We start from the raw sequence: 25099 nt of genomic DNA on the forward strand, positions 1-25099 counted from the left end.
ACCTGCTGCACCCATTTCCCCACTCCCCCGCTGCTCACCCACCAGCAGCTCCAGCACCACCTGGTTCTCACCTGCATCACTGGGAATTCAGAAGCAGCTGGGACATGACATGGTGGTGGAGTGGTGAGTGGGGGCGGGGATGGGATATGGGACGGATAGTGGCAGGGGGGGGGGGCAGGAAGACAGCAGTGGCAAATGGGAGAGTGGCAGTGAGTGGGAGCACAGGGCCTGCACCAATGCTCCAGGGCCAGGAGAAGCAGAGCCCAGGCTTGCAGGAGCACTGGCGGGGGCTCTGCCTGCCGCAGGGGGGTGGGCTGTGGGCAAACCCTCCCCATCCATGCAACCCACAACCCTCCCCAGTCACCTTCCCTCCACACACTCAGCCCCCTACAAAATCCACAAACACCCTCACCCCACAACCAACCCACCCACAAATCCTACACCCTCCCCCACACCTCACATACCCACCCTCCCACATTATACAAGAGTAAGACTTCATTTTAAGCTATTATGCTATCCCCTCTTTGTACATTACACAAACACGTATTAATCAGGACAAAAATATTCTTTGAAATGAAATTAATGAATGTTGTAGTACGTTTGATTTTTAGAACATAGTTTGGTATTTTTCTGGTTCCGAGATGGCAAAACCCCTTGCTGAAAGGAGTACTTCCAGGGGGCAAGTGGAAGGACTTCTAGTGGCAAAGGTTAGGGGCTAGAGGGCGGGACTTCTGATCCCAAGACGGCAACCTGTGTGGCCCCTTGATGACTTGCCAAAACTCGCCCAAAATAATTGCCCACCCCTGCTCTACTCAGTCCCATGTGCTAGGAACAGGCTTTGGGGCCTCAGGCTGCCCTGACTCCAAGATCAAGCTTTGGGGCCCCACCTTAAGATCATGCTCTGGGGCCCCATACTGCCACTGCCTGACTGTGCCACCTCCACATACTGGGATCAGGCTCCTGGGCCCCACACTGCTCCCACCCAACCCCACATGCAAGGACTGGGTTCTGGGACCCTGTGCTGCCCCCTCCCATGGGCACCCCATCTAGTGTGCAGGGTCATGGCCTGTGAGGGTCCCCATGAACTCATGGGAAGCCCTGGGGGCTGGATGACTTAGGGGCGAGAGGTTGAGCACCCCTGATTTAGAAGATGCAAAACATACACATTCCATACTGCAATTCAACTGAATTACTAGGTTTAATTAAATAATTTAATTGATTAAAATTACATTAAAAAGCTATTAACTATTTAATCTCTTAAACTTGTACAAGTAATATATTAAATTAATTGCAGACTTCTAGGACTTTAACAGTCTATCAAAGTCAAGCTGCTCAAGAACAGTGAACCTTCCACATGGAAAAATTCTTGCTTTTAGTCAAAGAATAATTTGTCTACCATACCACATCTTTATTATGGATTGTTTTCCTATGCAACAGGTTCCTTACAAGGTTCTCTTACCTGTTTGGAGTGGTTGTCTATCATGCTGGATGAGTCATCAATGGCCAAGCAAATCTGGTACTGTCGTTTGCTGGGCTTGGTCCTTCGCAACCAGATCTTATCCTTTCGGAACTGACTGGCAATATAGGGAATCACTTTGCGCATATTTAGCCTTTTTCCTGTTCGGTAATCACCTCTAATAGTAAGGGAGCAAACAGAGGAGTGAGGAGAGGTATTTCACTGAAAATGCTTTATGCAGACACGATTACTGGACATCAGCAGCAATATCAGCCTACAGCTTCAAACTGAATATGTTCAAATCCAGCCCTTCTCTCCATATTTAAATTGCTTACAAATTGGTTTCATTTTTAAGCGGAGTAGGATGTTCAACACTTTTAGAAGACAGCACCTTCAAACCATGCCCCTAAGTTTTAGGCACTTAGTTTTGAAAATATCTTGGTAAAACATTATTTGCCTTTTATATCTTGTTCAAAATTATATGGCAATAAAAGCAAATAAAATAGAAAAGGTTTTGAGGCCATTTTTGGCTTGCTAAAACTATAATTCAAATTAGTTTCTCCACTGGTTATAAAAATACAAATGGACAGGCTCAGGCAGAATAAAAATCATTATTATTTACTATATATCACTTACATGTTATAAATCACCTAGAAGACTAATTAAAGAATGAATGTACATATGAAATGGGAACAAACCGCTACAAACCAGGGTACTGAGTTGCCACTCTAATAAGCTGCACTTGTAAAAATAATGGGCAGACAAAAGAAAAGTGAAGAGGCTAGAAGCAAAACTTACTTCAACTTGGCTGCCTGAGTGGGTTCCAATATAAGTCGTAGCTGTTCACACAGCTGTTGTGAAAGAGGAGCTGTCAGTACCAAATACCTCTGCCACATCTCTGCTGCTGCCCTTTCCTAAAATATTGCAAATAAAAAAACAAAACAAATTAAATTGATGCAAAGGCATCAATCCACAAAGGGTCACCTGAAACATTCTTGTGGTCAAAATTAAAAAGGGAAATGCCCAGTAAAGGACTGATGTCTGCAATTCCTCTATGTGCAACATTCAAAATAAAGCATTTTAAGACTGAAAAAAATCAATACAATGCATTAGTGAGCAGTCAATTATAATGTTATTGCCGAAGTAACTAGTGCAATAACAGTTACATTTTGGCCATTGGCAGAGGAGTCCAACTAAGGGGTGAGAAAGCCACTGGCAGAAGGAATGAGGACTACTCATGAATAGATAACAGCCAACATATAATAATAGAATGGAATTTACTTGTTTTTTCATGCAGCTGACTTACTACTGACCTGAAACGGGAGAAAGTCATTTAAACATGCCACTTGCAAAGGAACCAAGGAAAATCAGGCCTTATTGTGCTCGGAAAAGGCAGGTAACATATACAACCTTTCCTAAGGATCCTAGTTTGACAAGGAAAGTGTATCTGAAACATGTTACTCTAAATTAGATAGAAGTAGAGAAACAAGTGACATCCAATTTCACTACAACTTTGCCCTTTTAAAGGGAGGCAAGGATATCTTAGGGTGATATCAGACTAACTATGTAGTGAAGATAAAGCCTCACACAACTTCTGGAAAGTCACGGCTATGTCATCACTGTAATATGAAGGGCATTTGTTAATAATCTTAATGGAGAGAATATCATTTAATTTAAAATTGATCTTACTTTATTTACTTGTAACATCCATGAATAAAGAAGGATCTAAAATGTTACCTTCCATTTAATTAGTAAGGAAGAGATAACTATCTTCAGTCTGTAAAAGTATCTGCCTAATGAAATTAACAAAACATTAGAGCCAAGTTCTGATATCAGTTGGACCATGAGTGCCAAGACCATGTTCCCTTCTCGTTGATGTTAATAATTACAACATTTAGCAACAGTCTTTATCGTGACAATCCTATTTAAGGATAATGTTTAAATATAATTTACAGTTCATTGCTGGAGTTACTACAGCAAAGTTGAAAGAAGTTCTGACATCAAATTCTGGTTCTGAGACAATCCAGACACAGACACTGCAACACTTCAGTTGAAAGAGGCAGCTTCCATCAATAATGGATTAACTTAAAGTGGCATGTGACACACGCAATGTGCAAGGACTTGACAGGCTGAGAGAAATGTTTCTAAGAATGCAAGTTCCAGAGGTCATTACCAGGTACAAGTTCAAAGCAGCTTTCTACAAACAGTAGGCAGTGCTTTAGAAATGAGATCTGAATTAATGCCCATTTTAGGAATGGAGTTAAGAAGTTTGTAGTGCTTAAATTCTCCTTTAAAGACAAAGGTACATAGTCTGAACATTAGATCCTAGTCTAAGTCCCCATCAATGACTACAGTAGTGTAACCATATGAAAAGATGTGGGTAAGAGATTCTAGTATAAGTTAAGGTTCACTCACCTCATCTGGGCTTCCAGGCTGCTGAGTGTGCCAAGCTTCCAGTTGTCTTTCCAGTTCCTGTCTCAGCTCTTCAGGGTCTGTAATGATGGGCTAGAAATACATTTATGAGAATCTCAGATGGGCTCATTTATCAGTGACTGCAGGTTTTTTGACACCATAAAAATCTAAGTAAGCTTTATAAATCTCTCTGGGACTAAGAGGCATGAAAAGAACAATCTTCAGAACTGCTAAAAAACAATGCAGTCAGAGCTCTGGTTTTTCTAGTTATACTGGATATACAGGTTTTATAGGTGATTGATTTAAATTGCCTTAAGTAACTGATTTTAATTTTGACATATTTAAAATTTCCAAAAGAAATATTCACTTGAGTAACTAACTAATGGATTAGAGGAATATGGCTAATTACTTATCACATTTGTACTCCCGTTTGATAACTTCTACCTATTTTAAGATAAAGACTTACATTATATTCATTCAGTCTTCATTTACAGTAAATGAAATGGGGACTTGCATTCCTAATTTAATAGATAGTAACTTAATCGAACTACAGTACATTTAGAATTGAATCTCTAAAACCTGCAGAGAGAGTTGAAACAAAGTCCTTACTAGTTTTCATATTTAAAAATGTTTTTACAAAATCATGGGAAATAAAACAATGCCAATAATTTATTAATCCACAAGGAATTATAAGAAGTCTCTCTAGGCATCTACTGTAGTCAAACTTGGGGAGGAGAGAGCGAGGACAGTGCTCAAAGAACCACACTTTCCATATGCTACTAAAAAATAATCAGGAGCACTCCGTTTCCTCTATGGCTTAGCCAAGTGATGCTTTACCCTCCTTTCTAACTGGTACTGCGAAACCTCCCCTTCCTGTTTCAGTCTACTTGAGCCACTGGATATATCTATCTATCTTGTGTTTGGTTACTCAGGAAACAAAAGACCCATATCTTTGCAGACAATGGAGCTTTAAAAAAATGCTGTTTTATTGTTACTGCCAAGGCCTGCATCTGTCCTATTTGTTCCTTTTTGACACAACCACTACCTACAAGAACTTCGGTACACCTCTGCTAAAATAAGCAAAGTTGGGGTGGTGGGTGCAAACAGACATCACTGTAGGAATAATATGGTATCAGCCAGGGCTGCCAAAGATGCAGTCTGCTGGCTGGATCTGGCCCATGGAGCCCTACAATCCTGCCTGTGGGTCTTAGACCAACCCCATGCTGCAATGGCTCATGCCAATCCCAGCCCCACACAGGGGGCCACTTTGAGGAGTATGCTGCACGTGGTTCCCTTGTCAAGCCAGTCCAGCATGCAGGGACAGTCTGTGGGTTTCATCTGGACTGGTCCCCTAGCTAGCATACAGGACCAGCCTGGTCCAGGTGCCGCACACAGGCCCTGCACACTGCATGCCCTGGGCACGTGTGCTGCAGGCAGCAAAGGACATGCCCTGTCACGTGGTGCCTTGTTAGATTGGCTCTGTTGTTGGCTCTGAGTCTGGGGTGGTCTGGATCGGGCCCACAGACCAGCCCCATGCACCAAAGCCAGTATAAGGCATGGGCACCTCACATAGCATGCACTCAATACCAAAATGAATTTAACACCCCTGGATAAGCTGTTTCAGGGAGCTTAAAATACCCATAATAATAATAAAAATGAAGACAGATACTTCTGCAATACAGACACAGAGCACGTGTTCCTCATTTACAAACTGGGCCTCCCCACTGCCTGTGCCAGAACTACTAATTATAAATAGCATTACCAGAGCTTATTATACCCTCTCTCAGAAACTGCAACTTTGAATGTTCAATAGGCTCCAGTTTCCTAGGACTCTATTATGTTGTTATTCTGTGCAAGCAAAGATTACACACAAGGGAAGGAAAAAGTTTTTCTGGAAAATCTGTGACTAGCTTGCTGCAGGAGAAAGCTGCAGGGGTGAAGCATATGCAACCTTCCCTGTCCACAAGGCTGCACCATTTCTTGGCCACAGAGCAGCCATAGCCCCTCTGCGAGGCCCATCCATTCCTTCCCTTTCCCTCTGCACTGGCATTTGGCCAGTGGGTCCCCTTCTCTACATTTTTACAACCTATAAAACTGAAATATTTTTCCATCTGAGGGTCATCCCAGAGGTAACCCTGTACTGGAGATATGAGTTTACTTTCAAAATGAACACGTCTCAGCTGTAAAGATGTATCAGCTGGCATCTTTGATCCTCTATCACTCCCTTTTAAATTAAAACAAGAGAGAGAGGCTCTTTAAGGTGTCATACCTGGACTGTGGGATCCATCAAATATTGATGGGCTGTGTGTATGGTAGAGTCTTTGTTTCTCTCTGGATCCTCTTCTGATGCCTGTGGCTGCTTGTTTATTGAAGAATCTTTGACATCCTCAGAAGAATCTGTGACATCCTGTATCTCCAACTCTGCTTCATCAGATCCTAGAGTCATATAATGCATATTTACTAAACATTGCATTCTCCAATACATCCAGGGTCTGGTGCTGGGTAGTATCTGGACTGAAATGCCCAGAAGTTTAGATACTTTGGAAGGTAAACAAGAGTTATTCTTGAAGGGGATACACAATAATCATAACAGTGTAAAGACTAGGTACTTCCACTTTAGTGTACACTGATACAGTTTTCTTCACCCAGCCCATTTCTCTGCTTTGACATCTTCTGCATGTGAAACATGTGCCACTGAACAAGCCCTGCACTAGTGGATTTTTTTTTAAGTATTAATTCATTTTTAGACGTTACCTAGACTTTTTTTTTACAGGGCTCGGCCACACGGACCAATTACTGAGGTGTACTCTACAGGGTGTGAATTACAGCATATCAGCTTCTTCCAGGTAACTCCTGTGTGCAGGCTTCTACTATATAGTAAAATGCTTACTCTGCTTTCACTTGGGAAATAAGAAGGTGCACAGAGGCAGTTAACAGGGAGTGACTGTCAAGCTAAATTTGTGTCCTAGCTTATCATATGGTTATCTGTTCTTCTGGCTATCAGCACTGACTGACAGGAGGTGTTTGAAAACTTGGTGATAGAACATAATATTCAGCACGTTATCATTTGATAATAAAAACAGTGCCCATGATTTCTTGTCGCACAATAAAGTAACACACTTCACCTGTGGGATCCATTTTAAAGTCTCATTTACAGGAAAGATATGTAAAGAAGTCTAAACAAAGGACTGCAGTTTTCTTTTATTGCTACTATTTCTTTTATTGACCTATCTTGCTAATGCAGCAGAATTACTTTTATCACAAGAAAAGACAGAAGGGCAATATGACAGGAAAAGCCCCAGATATAAGGTAGTGGGCAGGTCTGCCTTGTAAAAATGTTGTGGAAAACCAAAACGTTGTACAGAGTAGAGAACAAAACCAAATATATGCCCAAATACAAAAGCTTGTACCACCTTGCTTTGCACTTATACATTTATTTCTAGCGGTCATCAGCCCCACATTGAAAGTTAGTCAGTTTAAGAAGCTAAGCAAAGAGATTAACCTGAAAGAAAATAAAAAATGAGCTTCAGTTTGGAAAAGTTACTTATATCATCATTTCTCTTTAGTCAGCCATTGGATTGGTTGATAAGGGAGTCATTGTAAATTTCAGGCTCTAGTTTCATTAACTCGGATTAAAATGAAATATTGCTGCTGTAGTTGTCAAGAAGCATTTCTTTGCATCCAGCCTCTTCTGTCTTGGTTGGCATCCTCCTCTCTGACTCACAGATCAGGTTTATAGCCCTACTGTCATTCTTCCCTCTTCCTTAGACAACTCAGTTCATTACCATATTCCTACTTAGCCCATCCATGCAACTTACTTCCCTAATTGGTGCATCAATGCTGTTGTGCTTCATGATGTCATTTTGCCCACCCCTCCACCTCCTGCTGTCTTGTGAAAACTGGACTTTCTTGCATGCACTTGTGTTTCTGACACTCTTGGATTTGAATAACTTGTTACAAGCCAATTAACGGATCTGGCAGTCTGCCTACCTGAGTGCAAACCATTTGCTTTCCACTTCTATGAAGCAGTGGGAAAAAATTAGAGACCATTAACTCCAAAGAAAACAGCAAGGCACTCTGTCACTCAACCAATTCAATAAAAGATGAATGCTGCTAATTGGGTAGGTTTTAGGGCAGAGAATCAGAAGAGACCATTAAAAGCAGATGTTTCAATACTAAATGTAGGATTTCTTTATGGATAATTAGGTATATAGTTAAGGGGCATTTACCAGAGTTTTTAGTGATCCCAGGCTTCTTTACGTCAGGCTTCAGTTCTTCTATGTCTACAGCTTTCAAATCCTCATTGTTCTGCATTTCTGTTTCCATGGCTGCATCTTCAGAATCCACCTCTTCCTTCTCTTCACTGAGAGGCAGAATAGGTTTCTGCTGCTCTTTGCTGGCTACATCTATATAAAGAGAGTAAGAAGGCCATTCAAGTGGAAGAAAACCATACCACAACCACAACCAAAATAATAAGATCCTGCTTTCTGAAGTTCTTCCATATCAGGAAAGACTCATATTCAGCTTCTTGAATCACCTTTTTGTTTTCTCAAGATTACACTTAAAAAATAGCTTAAAAACTTCAGTGAGTGGAAAATCTAAGCTACTATTCAATCATTAGTTTCCTTCTTGCATTTTTCATTAGCTTCCTTTCTAAAAATTATTACTTAAAATAGGTGAATGAATTAAGTCATTGAATTACTTTTTAAATTAGTGCTTTGGGAAGAGCCAGTGACTTGCTTTATACGCAGTTAACACAAAAGGGATCTATCTATTAGATGCACAAATGACAACTGAGGTAACAATTTTTACAAAGTAATACCCCGTTTCAGCAGTGACTTGGGCAGTTCGGCACTCAAAAATGTTAACCTTCATGTATAAGTCTGACTTTTCAGAGACTAACAAAACAGAGACTGTACTGTTCATCAGTCACCCCTTTAAAAAAAGCATAATTGCAGAAACAAATATAGTTCACTTGAAAATAAAAAAAAAATATGGTGCTGGGCAAAACTGCAGATAATAGGAGCTTTAGATCTCAATTTGAATATGGACTCTAAATCTAGAGCTTACAAGTTTTGCAGACACTACCCTACCATATGTCTGTGCATCATAGGATTCACTGCCTTGCTTAATGTGTTCAAAGGCATCAGCGCTTTCCATGTGTTGTTCAGGCTGAGCTGTATTCTGCTTGGCTTCACTGCTAGAGTCTATAGTTCTCAGTCGTTTATGGACATGCTTGTTGTGATCCCCCATTGAGCGCTCATTGTCAGCTTGACCAGGTTTTCTCTTGAAACTCTGAAAATGGAGAAATTGACACCATGCATGTCTAATAAGTGAGGTCAAACCAGAACAAAATATTAGCACACAGAGTAGCCAACCTGTAATTTAGTTTAGATCAGGGGTTGGCAAATTTCAGCCCACCGAGCCATTTCATCCAGCCTGTGGCCATGGAGTTTCAGTGGTATGGACAAGCGCTGGCTGGGGCCACTCTCCCCCTGCCGTTGAGGAGGGAAGTGGTAGGAGGGGCCAGGCCAGGCCAGGCCAGGTCCTAGCATCTGCCTGCCCACCCTTGACCCAAACTGGGTCACTCCAGCCCACAGCCTTAAGTTTGCTGCCCACTGATTTAGGTAATTTGATTCTTAATGTTAACAACTCATTTACATTATTAAACTTCACAGAGCTTAAAGAATTGAAAAAGAAAGAGGAACCTGCGTATTTTTTCTGCTTTGTTTCTGAGAAGCCAATCGTGCCATTAGCTGGGATTCATGGCCTTCTGACTGACATGCATCAGCAGATCCAGTCCCATGTTCCTGAAAGACAAGAAAAAAATAGCAGCTGTTACTCTGGGTCATACGAAAACATAAAATAGAAAGATCAGGAAATGAGCATTAGCTGTTATTGCACAAAATTCTAGAAACTAAATGGGCCTGTTAGGATAGCTTTTCATCTTACATAACTGAGCAATGGCTGAGCTGAGTTGTAGTTCTGGAAAATACAGCAAAGTGCTTGCACACATGCTATTTTTGTAAGGGGCAGATAAGACAATTCTGTGGCTCAAGACTTCTCATAATGTTAACACTCTTTTGACTGCTTGGGAATTATTTGAAAAAAAAAAAAAAGACGACACGTTCATGCAGCTGATTTCAGACTCAAAAGCCTTATGTTGTTTCCTGCTGATATCAGAGACTTCCATACGCAGATAACATTTTCAAGTGTAGCACCAGCTCTATCCTAAACATAACAGCATGGAGAAGAATCTAAAGTTAGAGTCCCTAAGTGCTATCAGGAGCAGAGCAAAATATATACCCATGGGTTAAAACTAAGTATTTTGGAAAACCCCATAAAACACTGCTCCAGTTGCAACTGGAAATTTCCACCTATATCACCTCCTTAGCCTGGTCTTTCTCCGAAGCTGCTCCAGCCAGCTCAACAGCTGTGTCACTCTGCAAATTTTCTTCTCCTGTCTGCCCTAGTGTTTCATGTTCCATTCTCTCTGCAGATTCAGGTAGTTGTTCATCCTTCTCAGGATCGTCTTTATCCTCTTCTTCCTGAAGTAAGAGCAAACAGCTTCAGTGTTCTGAAATGTCAGTCTGAGAACAATACTGCTGACAAGCCATACGAGTAATAAGTATATTCTACTCAAGTGATAATGCATGAAATTCAGTATTTCACTCACAATATTCATCACTGGGATTTTGCTCACGTGCTTCTGTCACTCCTGACACAGGTAAAACACATTTCCTAAGCCTTTTATTAGTACAGAAATATTGTTGTGTTCTATATCTTACTAAACAAGATTAAGACAAAAATGCCCCTCCTATACCACCTCACCATTACATTCATACAGAGTAGAGATGCTCAACCTGTGGCGGGCTAAGCCATCTCATTTGACTTTTGGGGATCCCCACAGGTCTGGAATCTCAACAGTGGGGAAGGTGGCCATTAATATCGCCATCCTCCCTCATTGCCAAATTTCCAAACCCCAAGCCTTGTGTGCATCCCCTACTTCTGCTACAGAGCCGGTTCAGGCTCCTACCCCCCACTTCTGGATCAATACTGGGCCATGCCCCGCTTCCACCCTACAGGACTGGATCAAGCTCCTTTCCCCTTGCAGGGCTGTGTTGGGGCTGGCATACCCCCCTGCACCTCTCCACCAAGTGGTGCCAGCTTCACCTGCCCCAGGTGCTGCATTAGGACCACTGGCTGCTTCCAGCTGGTTGTTGAACCTGGCACTGGCTAATTGGCTCACTGGGGAAAAGGTTGGGTGCCACTGATATATATATAAAAAAAAACATGGTTTTCAACCTGGGGCTGAAGACCTTCGTCAGCAGTGAGTACTCCTTTCTCCATCTCCTCTTCAGCAGATTCATTTTTGTCTTCTTTTGGTGGCTGTACATCTTCCTCTGTGGTTTCCTCTGGTCTTTCTGTATTTCCTTCTTCTTGGTCAGCAGCTTCTTTCTCTTCCTCATCTTCCTCTGCTTTATCTCCCCCATCTTCTCCCTCTCCTTTATCTTCTGCTAGCCCTGGATCTTGATCTTCTCTGCCTCTATCTTCGGTATCCTCTTCATTTTTATCTTTCCCATTTAAATCCACTAGTTTTTCTTCTATATCAAAAGGATTCTCTCCCCCTGAGTTAAAGAATAGCAAAGCAATATAAAATTTAAAGGTAACCAAAGAGAAAGTGAGCATTAAAAGACAAGAAAAAAAGCCTAGCATTTTAAAACCAGGCAGGGAAAAAATAAAGCAGACCCTACACACAGAATCTATGATTTTCTATAATGTATTTTATCTTCAAAACTACAACCAACTTGGGTCCAATTAGGTCCTATTGGTCCATTGGGGGCATTCCTATTTACTAGCCATCATCTAATCATCAAGTACAAACATTTGAAGGTATTTTATCACAGGAAGTATAGCAATCCGACAAAAACCAGTCTACCTAGGGAAGCTATGAATCATCCCTACTTGAAATGATTTCAGGGAATAGGTTAAGTGGTACACTTTGATTATGAGCACCTTATCCAGTCCTACTTTTTGACTCAAACTGCCAAAAAACTGTCCTGTGCATGTAAAACTAACATTTTAAATTCCCTGAAGTTAATGAAAGATTTCTCTTTTTGAGCAACGGTGATGTTTGCACAGCCTCAGTATCTAACTCATCATCACTCTTTTCTCAGCATCCTCACTTTCAGTTTAGTTTTCCTCTGAGAATCTGCTAAGACAGGTTCTCAGTTATACCTTCTCCTTCATTCTCCTCATCACTCTTTTCCTCTTCCTTCTCTAGGTTTAGGTCATCAGGAAGGTCCAAAGCTTCAACTTCAGGCTGCTTCTCTTGCTTGCCATGATAGGGATCCACCTCATTTTCATCATACTCCCGCTAGCAAGCAGGAAAACAAGAAAACAGCATATTACCAGTGGAAAGGAAAGGGAAAGAAAACAAGGTGGGAAAGTGATTCACTGGGAGCTAACACTACATGACATTGTATTTTGCAGGACAAACAGGTCAATAATACTTTCGTTTAGTTCATCCAAGTCCGTAGGCCAAACTAAACTGGCAAGCTTGAAACTTGTAAGAAAACCTCAAAGACTTATAGGGTCAGGATGTGTAGGTGCTCACTTCTGACAAGAAATAGAAGTATTTTTAGAACACAGCAGCTTCTTTGCAAATAAGTATGAATCTGTTTGTTTGTTTTTTAAATCACATTAGCTGTAACTGTTTTAAGACTTTTATTTTTTTAAATCAGCCAATAACAGGTCACTGTAGTCCTTGGCACAAGAGAAGTACAATATTGCAGGCTTCTATAAGTGCTGTGACATGCCTTGCTCTTCATGCTGCCTGAAATCCTTTTTACCTCATCAATTTGCTCATGGATTTTCTCTTGGTTTCCACCATCCTCTGCTTGCTCCTCTTTTTCATCCTTCAGTGGCTGCTTTTTGTCATCATTTTTCTTGCCTGCATCCAAGTTGTCATCTTTTGCCACAAGCTCCGAATCACCCTGAGTATTGAGCAAAAAAATAAAAATAAAAATCCAGTATTCTGATTATGCAAACTGTCCCCTGTAGATTTTCTTGACTAAGGTAGCATCTCCCACAGAAAGCAAACAGACATTTAGAATCTACTTAGACTATGCCCCTCCTAATGCCAGAGCCTAATATACAGGCTGTAATCTATATTTGCCACAATCAATAGAGATAATTACCAATATACAGCAAGTCTGGACAAACCGCATTAGGCCTAAGCACATAATTCAGGTGGGAACTAAATATTCCAGGTGATTCTATTCAATGTTGCATGTTTTCACTGGATAGATGCAACTTCCTGAATCATGCTACAGCTGAGGACCAGTCACTTTCCTCTGATTAGTCAGGACCAACCAAGCTCTTGAAGACTGATTATGAAGAATAAAGAACTGGATCTTACTGAATTACAGACAGCAGTCAAATCCTCACTACTTCTCTTGTACACTCTTCTGCCACCGTGTCAAAAGAGCGGTTACTTACTTTTGCCCCCAAGTCAAACCTCATTCCCTAGGTGACAGTGCATCAATAAAATTTTTTTTTTTTTTTCCTTTTTATCTCAATGTGCTTCTTTTACCTCATCCATTCCTGGTCCCATTTCTTCTGTTTTATTGTCACCACTCTCATCTTCGTCCTCTTCATCATCATCTCCCCAGAGCCTCTCATTCAGTTTATCAGCTTCAGCATCACCAAGATTTCCCATTTGCTTATCCAATTCTTCATCTTCATCTGATTTGTCATCCTCTTCTGTAGACATCATCACAAGTCAGTAGATATCCCCATGTGCAAGGTACAGGCTAAAATTGTGCGACTAATGAGACTAAGGGCCAGATCCAAAATGTGGTGTAGGTGCCAAACAGGAGCTGAACACCTAAATACCACCTTGGACCTTTCCCCAAATCTTCTGCAAAGTAATTCTTGCATTTTCAAAAATATTTCCCAGGTGGTCTAATCTACCTAAAGATTCTGGAATGCATGTCATTTTGTAGGTGAACCCAAGTCCTCAATTCTTGGCAGGTCTGTCAGGAGGTTGTGAATTACATCCAAAATATTCAAAATCTGTCCTTTCTATGTGCATAAAGGCTAAATTTATTTGCCAATGGCAACCCGCATGATTCTGCTAAAGTACCTGTATTTTTTATTTTAAAGTGAATGAATGAGAAAATCCATTGACACAATGTTTTCAAAACGTGACTTTGCTTTGAGGAGTACTTTTTATTTAAACAAAAAGCCTCCTTTCTGGTAGCAGCTAGAGAAACTATGCACACTTTCCTTAACAGGTAAGAAATAATTTTGTTTAGGTCTACCCACTAAAATCTGTTGTGCTATAGGGAGGCAATCTAGCTTAATAAACTGAGAAAGCATTGAGCTATAGCTCACACATGTGGACTATCCTTCACTGCTACCAGTTTAACTAGTGACCTTGGGTAAGTAACATCACCTTTCTGTGCTTCACTTTTTCCATCTATAAAATGAGGACAGCCCTTGAGAGCTAGGGATAAGCTAACTATTATTATAACTAATAATAATATGCTGCTGCATAACACCCAACTATATTTTGCTACAGATATTTAGTCAATGGCAACTGGTACAGGAGGCTCAAAATTAGCTCTTTTTGCTAAGGCAAATGCAGCCTACTCCTCAATGGGTAAAACTTTGATGAATATAGGCATTTCCTGAGAAACCTGGTAATCTGGAAGTAAACTAATGCCCTGGTGGGTCCTTTAATAACAGAAAGTTCCAGTTCCACTCACTTGTGACAGAAGATAGTCAGATTTGCTGTTTTTTTGTAGCTGGCTTTGTTATTATTTGTATGCTAATATTGTTATTTTATTGTTAGAACCATTTTGCTGTATACACTTTTCCATATCAAAATACAATTTTTCAGAAGCATCAGGTGTGAAATCTTTTCGGTTTGCTTCAGTGAAAGTAACAAACCTTTCTTGTCCTGTTCCCCTTCGTGCATTTTCCCTTCAAAGTCCTCTGACATTTCAATTGCATTGTCCTCTCCTTCAATGTCTGGTTTAGAGTCTGGATCTTCTTTCTCCTTTTCTTGCCCTTTTTGCCGAGTGTCTTCTACCTGAATGGTTTAGCCACAGTTGACGGTTTAGTTAGCTGGCTTGTCTTAAAGATTTTAATAGCACCCTGGTAACACCCAGATCTATTTTTGTACTAATATGAAATGCAAAATGGACTGCCAGCAACATCTCTAATTGTTTATCTGATTATAACCTGCATATTAAATTTTTTAGAACTGCCCCTAAATTTGAAGGCAAACTTTTGTCTTTTTAGAGTTATTTTGTATGCCTTGATGTTTATACATTGGTAGTTATAATCTGTTTAATGAATTCTTCAAAACAGACTGGTAGCAAACAAATAAAAATATACTATAATTATAGCTTTCTGCTACTCTGGAAGATCAAATTCACAATAAATTGCATTTCTAGGCACAAATGTGTGTACTTTACATTCAGTTTGCTTTCAACACAAATGGTGTCAAAAACAAATAATGATTTTAAACAAGCAACAATTTCTCCCTAGAGACTATTTGTTTCTAGGTGCCCTTGAACAACATTGTGCATACATACCTGGTTCTCATTTTCTATTTTGTCACTCACATCCTTCTTGCCTTCCCCATCTCCAATGCCACCACCTTCATAGTCATGGAACTCTGTTGCTCCTTCCCCTGCTTCTTCTTCCATTAATTCTTTAGGCAGACAAAATCCCTAAAGGCAAACATTTTTATTGATGTAATTCAAAATTAAGTAATGGCAAAATGAAAGAACATTTTAATAAACAACACAGACCAACAACCTACAGACCAACATGGCTACAACCTGCACCCCTGTAACCAAGAACACATTTGAACACCAGCTTCCTCATATTAGGCCTACTCTGGTTTACAGAGCCAAGAAAGATCAAATCTGCCCAAGTCTCAATAAACCTGATTAGAATGAGTTGCTTCATTAGCAAGAGTTAGAAAAAGATTGAAAAACTTTAAGCTTTTGTATGCCTCCCATGATCGCACACTGTACCACCACAGCAAATATACTGTTGCCAGTTACAAGTAGTAAATCATGAAAACATTCACAGCTTTACATTTTCTTACTCATCTTTATAGATGTTAAACAAGTACAGCTAGAAATTAATTTGATAATTAAGCCATGCTAGGCCTTTGAAGGTAGTATGCAAGATTAATATCAATCCTATAATGTCCCTAATAACTTACCTTTTGAGCAAGCTCCGTGAATATACTAGTTAAAACAGAAAGCAATTTCCCAGTACTCCTGTGAGATGTCAACGAAACCATGAGGTAGAAGAGAATAAGATCTGAATACTTGCAGAGCATGGGCAACAGACGCACCAGCAAGTAGCAGGACTGATTGAAGAACTGCAGTTAAGTGAAAAACAAAAAAAGGCATTCCAATAACTATATATTTCAAATGAGTCTTGACAGAGGCCAAGAACAGACACCGTAAACAGAGTGCTCAAGACATGTTCTGCCTTGGTGAACCAATGTGTCTGGTTCATAAATTCAGTTTAATTTGTTTACTATGTGCCTTTCCAAAACCCTGCATTCTGGAAATAATTAATTATTTCAACAGCCTATCTTGAGGCAACTGTGCAGAGCTTAGTGACTTGTTCTGAAGTAAGAAATTTATTTTAAGCCTAAAATTAAAAAAAATATTTTTCAGAAAATATTTTTCACACAGTTAATTCTAATTCTTTACAGTTATAATGGTTTTCTACTTTTCATATGGCAAGGACTTTTACAGTTTTACAACTCTAGCAATACATGGTACCGGTGATGCAGAGACACTGAATAGCCCATACTTAAATCTTATGTCCTTTGGGACCTTAAAAACAATGACTTTAAAGGGAAGAATGAATTTACCTTGCGTTTATCTGGCATGCAGTCTTCTCCATAAGATTTCAGTCTCTCCAAGAGTTCTGAAATGGCTGAAATGATTTTCTGCATATGCAAAGAACTCAGATCAGCAGAGAGGTCTTCATCCAAGAGTTTAGTTAAATGCCCGGCTTTTAGTCCGTCACCTGAGGCCTCCTCTTCAGTAGAAGCACAGAAAAAACGTTACCAAACTCAACTCTGAGATTCACGATAATAGCTCAAAGCCATAAATCCCCATCCTTAGCAGGTTCTATGGATAGTTTCAGTTAGCACGATAAAGCAGTCTGGAGTAACCAGTAATGAAGACATGCAAGCATATCTCATTTTACATGTGCACAATTTTCCCTTGTTGTTTTTGGCTAAGGTCACAGACTTACCATCTTCCTCTGGGGACTTTTCTTCCTCTTTTCCTTGATTTCTTTCTACCAAGCACTGGATGGCACACAGGACAACTCGGATGGCAGTTTCTACTCGTTCTGAGAAATGCTCTACAAAACTTTCATCTGATTCTTGATTCCCTTTAGAAACAATAGTCATAATTTTCCATGATAACAGTGAATTTCTCTAGAAGGCAACCTCTCTTATACTGGCAAACACTGCTCTAAACATAAGGCTGTTTGGAACTTATTTAAATGAAGACAGATAACAGCTTTCCAGGGGCAGATGAGAGACATTATTAGGAATAGGCAAAAGGATTCATTAAGAGAAAGAAAAAAAAAAAGGAGCAGAGCACTGATTTTACAGTTTAAGGAGCTGTCTAATCAACCCTACTGTGGTTTAGTTTTAGAGTCTCTAGTTTCAGCACTTTCTTTAAAGGCTCTGGAATCCAATGCACAATCACCAGGACTGCATGGGACGTTTAACTGGATTGGTGCACCTGGCTTGGCTCCAGCAGCCTTACCTGGGAGCTTCATGGGGCTCCAGCAGTGGCAATCCATCAGCAGGAGTGTGGCTCTGGCCAGACAGGCTCCAGTTTTGGGCAGCACACACTGCCGCCACACGCACTGCCTGGCTTTTTTCAGGTATGGTTTTTTTGACAGCCGAATCTCCTGGTGTCAAGAAAAAAACAACCCCCGCCCCCCCAAAAAAACCCTTCACTGCAAATTAGCAGGGCAGGGAATGCCTGCATGTGTGTTATGTGCAGCGTGCAGCCGCACACACAGGTCTGCGGTGCCACAAACCACAATTATGCTCTTGTCTGGACCTGCCTATAGTGAGTTTTGCTGAGCTGTCGCAGGCCAGGTCAGAATCCCCACAATACAATAGCTCACCAAAACTCCATATATGGGATGGGGCCAGAGCGGGCAGTACTTGGGAGCAGGACAGGAAGTTGAGGCTGTGATCATGGGGCAAGTCACAGAGTGGTAACAGTGCAGGGCCAGGCCCTGGGCAGCGCTGCCATCTGCTGCCTGCACACCCCTGTGACAAGCACTGGGCAGGGGTGTGTGGGTAGTGGGTTGTGACTCTGCTCTGGCCCCATGATGTTGCTACCCCAAGATCCCAGGGTCTCCTGAGCTCTATCCACTCATTTCACTCCCGGGTGCTGCTCCCCACCTGCCTGTGGGTCTTGCCCCCAGTGGTGGATGCAGGGCAAATGGGCTGGAGTGCTCAGGCAGCAGGGCTAAGTCTGGTAGCTGCAGCAGCTGGAAGGAGCCACTGCCGCTAGGGCTGCCCAAAGCAACTGTTTGCCCACATGCCCACAATGATCTTCAAAAGTATGTGCAGGGGAAGAGACTGCAGAACCTCAAATGTTTCAATAAAGCATTAAACATTTCAGGGACTATCCAAAATAGGAGGTTTGCCCATCGCTAGAAATATTCTTTGAAAGACAGATTTGGCTCAGGGTACAGCTATGAAAAAAGTTCATAGAAGACAAAAGCCAACAGAATACTCACATGGACACAGACATGGCACTGACAGTCTAACTTGCAATATTTCTGAGGGTAACGAAGCCCCTTTGAAGCTCAACTAAATCAACAGATGCTATTAAGCAGGTTGATTATCAGCACTTTTAAAGTAAAAATGCAAACAGAGCAGACAGGCATTATGCAAAGTTTCTCATACCTATCTATAAATGCACATGGTGCCCCCTGCCTGACCACCTTCTTTCCGCTCCCCCACAGCATTTTGCAGGCAGGAACTCGGCCAGCCTGTAGAGAGTGCTTTGTCAGAAGTGTAAAATCTGAGGGTTACTCCGTTAAAATGAGAAATCTGCATTTTCCTCAGGGAAAGGGGGAAATTTGGAAACAGAAAACCCAGATCCCTGATGAAAACAAACTAGCTTTAACTTGTGTCTCAGGCACATTTGTCTTGTGCAGTAACTGAGCTACCAAGTTTCTTAAATTCCTATTTAAGTTACATTGTGAAAAGAAATGAGTTATCCTTACCATGACAGTTTGATGTGGGAGTGAGAAGCTGTTCTTTCCAGGTAGCAAATTCTACTGCAGTTTTATTAACCTCTTCCTGGATGTATTCTAGGCTCTTAATTAATGTCATCTGCCTTGCATACTGCCCACCTTCCACATCTGGAAGAACAAACAGGGACTCTAAGCCCTGTAACTGAGAGGAAACTTTCAACAGACAACTCAGTCCTGAAGTGCAAACTTCAAAATCTTTCCTGTAACAAGAAAGGTTACAATATTGAAAGACAAAAACTTCCATTCAAAATTATATCTTTAGAAATGAAGGTTACTTATACATATTTCCCTAACTTTTTAAAAGTCATAGCAACAAATACTGATGGCAACCATAACATTGCTTTAACAGAAGACAAAAAGGAATAAAGGAACATTTTCCACTGTTTTAATCAGAAGTCAACCCCATATTTTCAGGTCCAATTAAAAAAGAAATAAATAAAAAACAGCTTTTTCTCTGGATGCAACTGATGTCACCCTTACAATAGGGGAGTCAAACAATCAAGGAAGGACCCAAAGAGTTAAATGTACAAAAATACTAAAATAAAAACTTCACAGAAAAGGCTTGGTATTTTATGGCATGCACAAAAATATGGCAACTGCAAAAGTCAAGACTGACTGGCACAATTACTATTGGCCCCAGTAATTTAAGAAGTTCTTCTGAAAGAAGAAAAAGGGGCAGACTTAGAATCAGAACAATGTAATATATTGCTTTGCTTCTTTATGATATGCAAACATAACCTAAAAATGTTTCTATTAAAACAAACAAAATATATACATGTTTTTAAAATTTTTACATTAAGAAATTCAGGTCTTGCCTAACACCTGGACCTCTGGGAATAACTGGAAAATTAGTGGACTATCACAGGAGACCAAAGACAAAAGCTGGGCTAACAGGAAAAACTTTTGGTTGCACTATTTGAAAGATTTAGTTGTTTGAAAAACTATACTTGAAACTCAAAATATTCATTAGGAAAAAAGCTGAAAAAATATTTTCAAAATACATTTCAGACATTCTTTAAAAACACATTTAAAAAAGTAGAAAACTTTTTCAAATGCACGTTGCATATTATGTTTGAACCTTACATGAGCATCCAAAAGCACAGAAACAGTTTCCCTTCTAGCCAAACACAGGACTCACCAAGAATGAAATAAGGTCTCACAAGATTGTTGTCTTATTTTGTCCACATCTTTTTTCATTGCCTTAACCTCAGCTAGCATCTCAGTCACTTCAGCAGCCAACTGCTGCCACAGCTGATCCTGGTTTCGCATCTTACATCCAGGAGGCAGTTGATCTGCAGTCACTGGAGACGGATATATTAGCTCTGATGGAATCAGGTCAGGTATTCCCATCTGGGCATTTCCCAGACTCTGGTTGGTTCTTTTACACTGGGTAATGTGTGTTTTTATAGCTGTCCTTTCATCGTCACTGCACAACAAAGACTGCTCTCTTGGACAGCACTGTATAAACCAAGACAGTTGCTCAAGGACCATGACAAACTGCATGGCGAGATGCTGCAGTCTGTCTGTCCATTGCTGAATGCTATCTTGAGGAGGAAATGCTACATTATACTCCCCAGCAGCATCTATCCTGGAATCAATTTCCTGTATACAACTCAGAAGATTCCTGTTTAAAAAAACCAAAGGAAAAAAAGAAATGAAGTAACTATCAACTGGGGGTATTCAAAAATTGCATTAGATTTTCCTTTAAGATCACTCTTCAACACTTTATTCTAATTCATGGGAAGTTCTCATGTTTCCAGAAATATGTTTAACAAAGACACTGGGATATTAATCCATGCATTCAATACATTGTCCAATTGGTGAGCAATAATTACTCAAAAGCTTTGAGAAGAAGTTTTATGCAATGAACAGTCTCCACTCTATTCTATTATGTACACATGAATTATGTTATGAGTATGCAGTTTAGTAATCTCTTCTTGGGATCAGCATCATCCAAATAGTTTCAAATAAGGTTCAAAATAGTTTCAAATAAGCTTAATAAACCTTTGGGCCTATATTCAAATATTATTCACTTTTCTCCTCTACTTAAAGTAATTTAATCCTAATAAGTCACCTTTCCTTGAATGCTGTATTACAGACTGCTCATAATGACTACATGAACCTACTTTACATTTCAAATGACAGATACTTTTTATACTGATACAATTGCAAATTATATGCACGCACATATTATTAAATTATTAGCAAGTATTTACATAGCAGTAGTATCTCAAGATACCTGTCCAAGTTAGATGCTGTACACACTAACAGAGGGCAGTCCCTGTCCCAAGTTTCATAAGCCTACAATAAGAATGAGCAGCTTCAGCATCGTGTCCATAGAACTGGTAAGTCAAAGTGACAAGTTACCCAGCAGTGAGTGACAGGGAAATAAATGCCTAAAAGGCATAACTGTACACATGATCATTTTTTTTCTATTAAAGAACTAAAAACACTTTTCCATGTGAAATAAATGCTCCAATCTCTTCTTATAAAGATTTGTTTTTTTATACTCTGTTGGAGTTTTCTTGCTTTAGCTCAGAGTTGTTTAGGCTGGCCACTTGCTCATAACTTGTTCTCAAAAACCACAGGATGTAATCTGGATAAGTTTATGTGGTAAAGTATAGCTCTATCACTACCATATGACTCCTTTTTGTCAATCCAAAGATACAATTATAATTCTGCACTGCGATGCTCTTGATCCTCATAGTGCATATCTCCCATTTCTCTTAGATGCTTTGATTTCAGAACATTTGAAATGTTTGCTTGCAATTGACAGAATGCAATAAATAACCTTCTAGCTATTTTAGTCATGTAGACCAAAAACAAAAATAAGAAATGAATAGCATTTTAATACCTTCTCTATTTTGCAATTACCATTGCTTCTTAGATGTACATATTTCCAGTCAGCTTCCTCTTTACCAGTTAAATAAGGCTATAGTAATAAAGTGGAGAGTACCTCAGTATTATCCACTGCTCTGTCAAGGCAGTGAGGGAGCTTCTCTGTTTGACAAGCATCTTCATAAGGTGTGCTGTAAATCCTTTACATCTCTCAATGCTACCAACTCCAATTTCCTGAAACACAGGGGAAAGGAGTAAAATCCTATGAACAGAGCAGATAGATACAAACTATCTTCCTAGCATCTTCATTTTGATTCATGAAAACAGATGCCAAATTTCAATTTTCGCAAAACCAGTTACTTGTCACACTTAGAAAATAACATCTGTATCAAATATATCTTACAGAAAAAAGGGAAAATTAAAGAGGCTGAGAAAATTTTAAAAATTTGGATTTAAGTGAATTCTGCACTGGCATCTCTCAGCAATTCCTAATCTGTGGTACACTCCAACGGAATCAGGAAATCAACTACAAGTTCAAAGTCCTGAAATAAAATTCAGGCAAACACATAAATTGCAGATTTTGCTTGCAGTTACATTTTTTTTTTTCTTCACCTTAACAGGTGCCAATAATGCTGTCTGAAGCCTAGAGTTGCGTGCGAGACAACGGTAGAAGTACTTCTGGCATCCATCCCACGCAGAAGAGATCTCTGCCAGCAACCTAAAACAGTATGACAAGTTTGACTTAAAGGTGCATGACTTCATCAACACAGGCAGCTGAACAGCTGGCCAGAAATCATTACTCTTAGAGAAGATGAATTTATCAATATGCCTTATTTATTCACCTACCACACTCACCTGCTTCTCATGAATTAACTCTTGAAAACTGGGGCGCACGTCTTAAATAGAGAAACCAATTCTCAACAGTTTGGCTAAAAAGGAAAATCTTTTTTTTTTCCTTCATTCTGCTTTCCCAAAATGTGGCATAAGTCTTATTTGGGGACATATGGTAGGCAGATAAATATGTGCATATTCAGCTGTGTAACTTTTTATGCTTCTTTAACAAAAATACTTTCAAAGCTCTTCAGGCTACCCATGACACCTTTAAGAAAAAGTTATTTCCAAGACCTACTGAAAGATTTGTTAGCTGAGAAATAGGAAGGATCCAACTGACCACAATGTCATGTTCTGAAATTGTTGAACAATCTCAAAGGCCACTGAAAATGACTTATTAAAAAGTGCCTAAATCATGTTTCCAGTCAAGGAATATTTAAATAAGTTTTGTCTCAACCTTTTTTTTTTGGTTTTGTCCAGAAGGTATGATTACAAGCAAGCAACAACTTGAATGACTCAGGGCATAAAAACATCTGCGATTGAGGGTTCTGACAGGAAGGTACTTCCCTTATAAGTAGGTTATTCTATAACTGATTGCCTAGAGATCCTTAGTCTTTCCTCTGAAAGATTTCCTAGCCTAATGTTGACTACAAAATCTGGGACTAGATGGTATTCACGCTGCCTATGAAGATCAGAGCAGAGTGCTCTTTTGCTCCCATGTTAGAAAAGTTCTCAGAAGGGGAGGAATTAACTGATTACATAGGAACAATGAAACTCACTGTACACCAAAAACTGCCAAGAACCCATCTATTGAAAAATATGTACAGCGCTACCTCAGTGTAACACAATGCTTAATACAAACCGTTGCTTAAAACAATCCTAACAGCAAGTACCCATTCTTTCATTACTTATGATGCAGTAAACCGACTAATCCTATTATAGCAAACAATCTCTTTTAATGACTTTCTTCCAGTCCCATGGGTTTCCTAATAATGCTGTTGTACTGTACCTCTACATCTATTAATTATGATAATAAAGAGGAGTTACTACAGGAAGTACAATGTTTCTGATAAAATACATACGTGGCATCCAGTTCCCGTACACAGTTGACTATGGCTAATGCACTGTGCAGATCCAGTGGATGCAGGCAAAGCATATCTTGAAAGGCTTTTGAACGGGACCAAGCAAGGCCCTTCCGGTATGACAAACCTATGATGACATTCAGAACACATTTACCATCTCTTTAGGCTCCTGTAGTTTGATATACGGTCTGTGATCCAGACAGTACCAAATATTCAAACAAAGCCAAGGATTCAGATATTTCTGAACAGCCCTTTGAACAAATCACAAATTAACTGCTTTAAGAAGCTAACACAAACTCAATAAAGACAAGCAGATGTTAACCTGGGTTTGACATGAAGTGGCTTAGTAGAAATGGCAAAGCTAAACTAGAAAACCAGCAGCTAAAAGACATGTGCTTATTAGTTAAATAAAACTAAGGACAATGTTCAAGCTGGATGACTGATCAATCCTATTAGCAACCAGATGGAAATCCAGTTCATTTTGCATCTGCTCCGAATCCACTGATGGGTACAAGTTAGGGAGCTCCCTTCCACTTTCAAAGTAAGGCAACGGTCCCTGGTTGGAGTTATTGTGGATCACTACTTTTAAATAAGAATTTCTTTACTTGTGATATAATGCAAGATGAATAGAAAAAGTTTTCTAACAATCTTGACTGTCAAAAAATTTAATCTACTCTTAGCTTTGATAAGCACAGATCCTGATCAACTGACCACAGGTTTACATACTACCGAAATATTATGTACTTTGCGATCTCAAAGTTTAGAGACAGAAATTAATAAGGCTGTAGAGTTGTGTTTGTAAACAAAAATATTCTGTCCTACATCTTCTGTATTTTTAAACCAAATACACTGTAATTAAATCTCACCTGTTTTAGCAAGGCTTTTAAACAGATCAGATAAGGCCCGTTGTTTCTGCATATGAATATGTTTGACTTCTGACTTCTGCTTTTCCTTCTCTGCAGCCTGATTAAATGTTAAGTTTTGCAGCTCAAGTACAGAGACAATGACATCACCTACAAAAAAGTGAAAGAAGGGAAGACATAGAAAGCCACAACATTCTAATATTATAAAAGCCTAAGTCTGTCCACCTATAATACTTTATTCAGGCTCTGACTGGCTGACAAACAGCAGGAGGGAA

At 39.8% G+C, this 25099-nt stretch overlaps 1 protein-coding gene across 4 annotated transcripts in view; it reads right to left on the minus strand.

Annotated features, from left to right (window-relative positions):
* MDN1 (midasin AAA ATPase 1) overlaps positions 1-25099 on the minus strand; it is a 150606-nt gene that overhangs the window by 8450 nt on the left and 117057 nt on the right. The window contains exons 75-97 of one of the 4 annotated variants that reach the window (XM_019537753.1): positions 24828-24974; positions 23962-24088; positions 22661-22766; positions 22167-22282; positions 20349-20834; positions 19181-19410; positions 17171-17311; positions 16782-16951; positions 16116-16277; positions 15475-15612; positions 14825-14966; positions 13464-13633; positions 12721-12864; positions 12107-12242; positions 11174-11496; positions 10255-10416; positions 9577-9678; positions 8962-9163; positions 8098-8274; positions 6138-6304; positions 3872-3961; positions 2255-2370; positions 1460-1634 (exon numbers count right to left, since the gene is read on the minus strand). In XM_019537753.1, the coding sequence (XP_019393298.1) occupies positions 1460-1634; positions 2255-2370; positions 3872-3961; positions 6138-6304; positions 8098-8274; positions 8962-9163; positions 9577-9678; positions 10255-10416; positions 11174-11496; positions 12107-12242; positions 12721-12864; positions 13464-13633; positions 14825-14966; positions 15475-15612; positions 16116-16277; positions 16782-16951; positions 17171-17311; positions 19181-19410; positions 20349-20834; positions 22167-22282; positions 22661-22766; positions 23962-24088; positions 24828-24974 (3929 nt within the window). The other 3 variants (XM_019537752.1, XM_019537755.1, XM_019537756.1) reach the window with 3 other exon arrangements.

The sequence above is a fragment of the Crocodylus porosus genome, unplaced genomic scaffold (genome assembly GCF_001723895.1).
Source record: "Crocodylus porosus isolate Cpor-Errol unplaced genomic scaffold, CroPor_comp1, whole genome shotgun sequence".
NCBI lineage: Eukaryota > Metazoa > Chordata > Crocodylia > Crocodylidae > Crocodylus > Crocodylus porosus.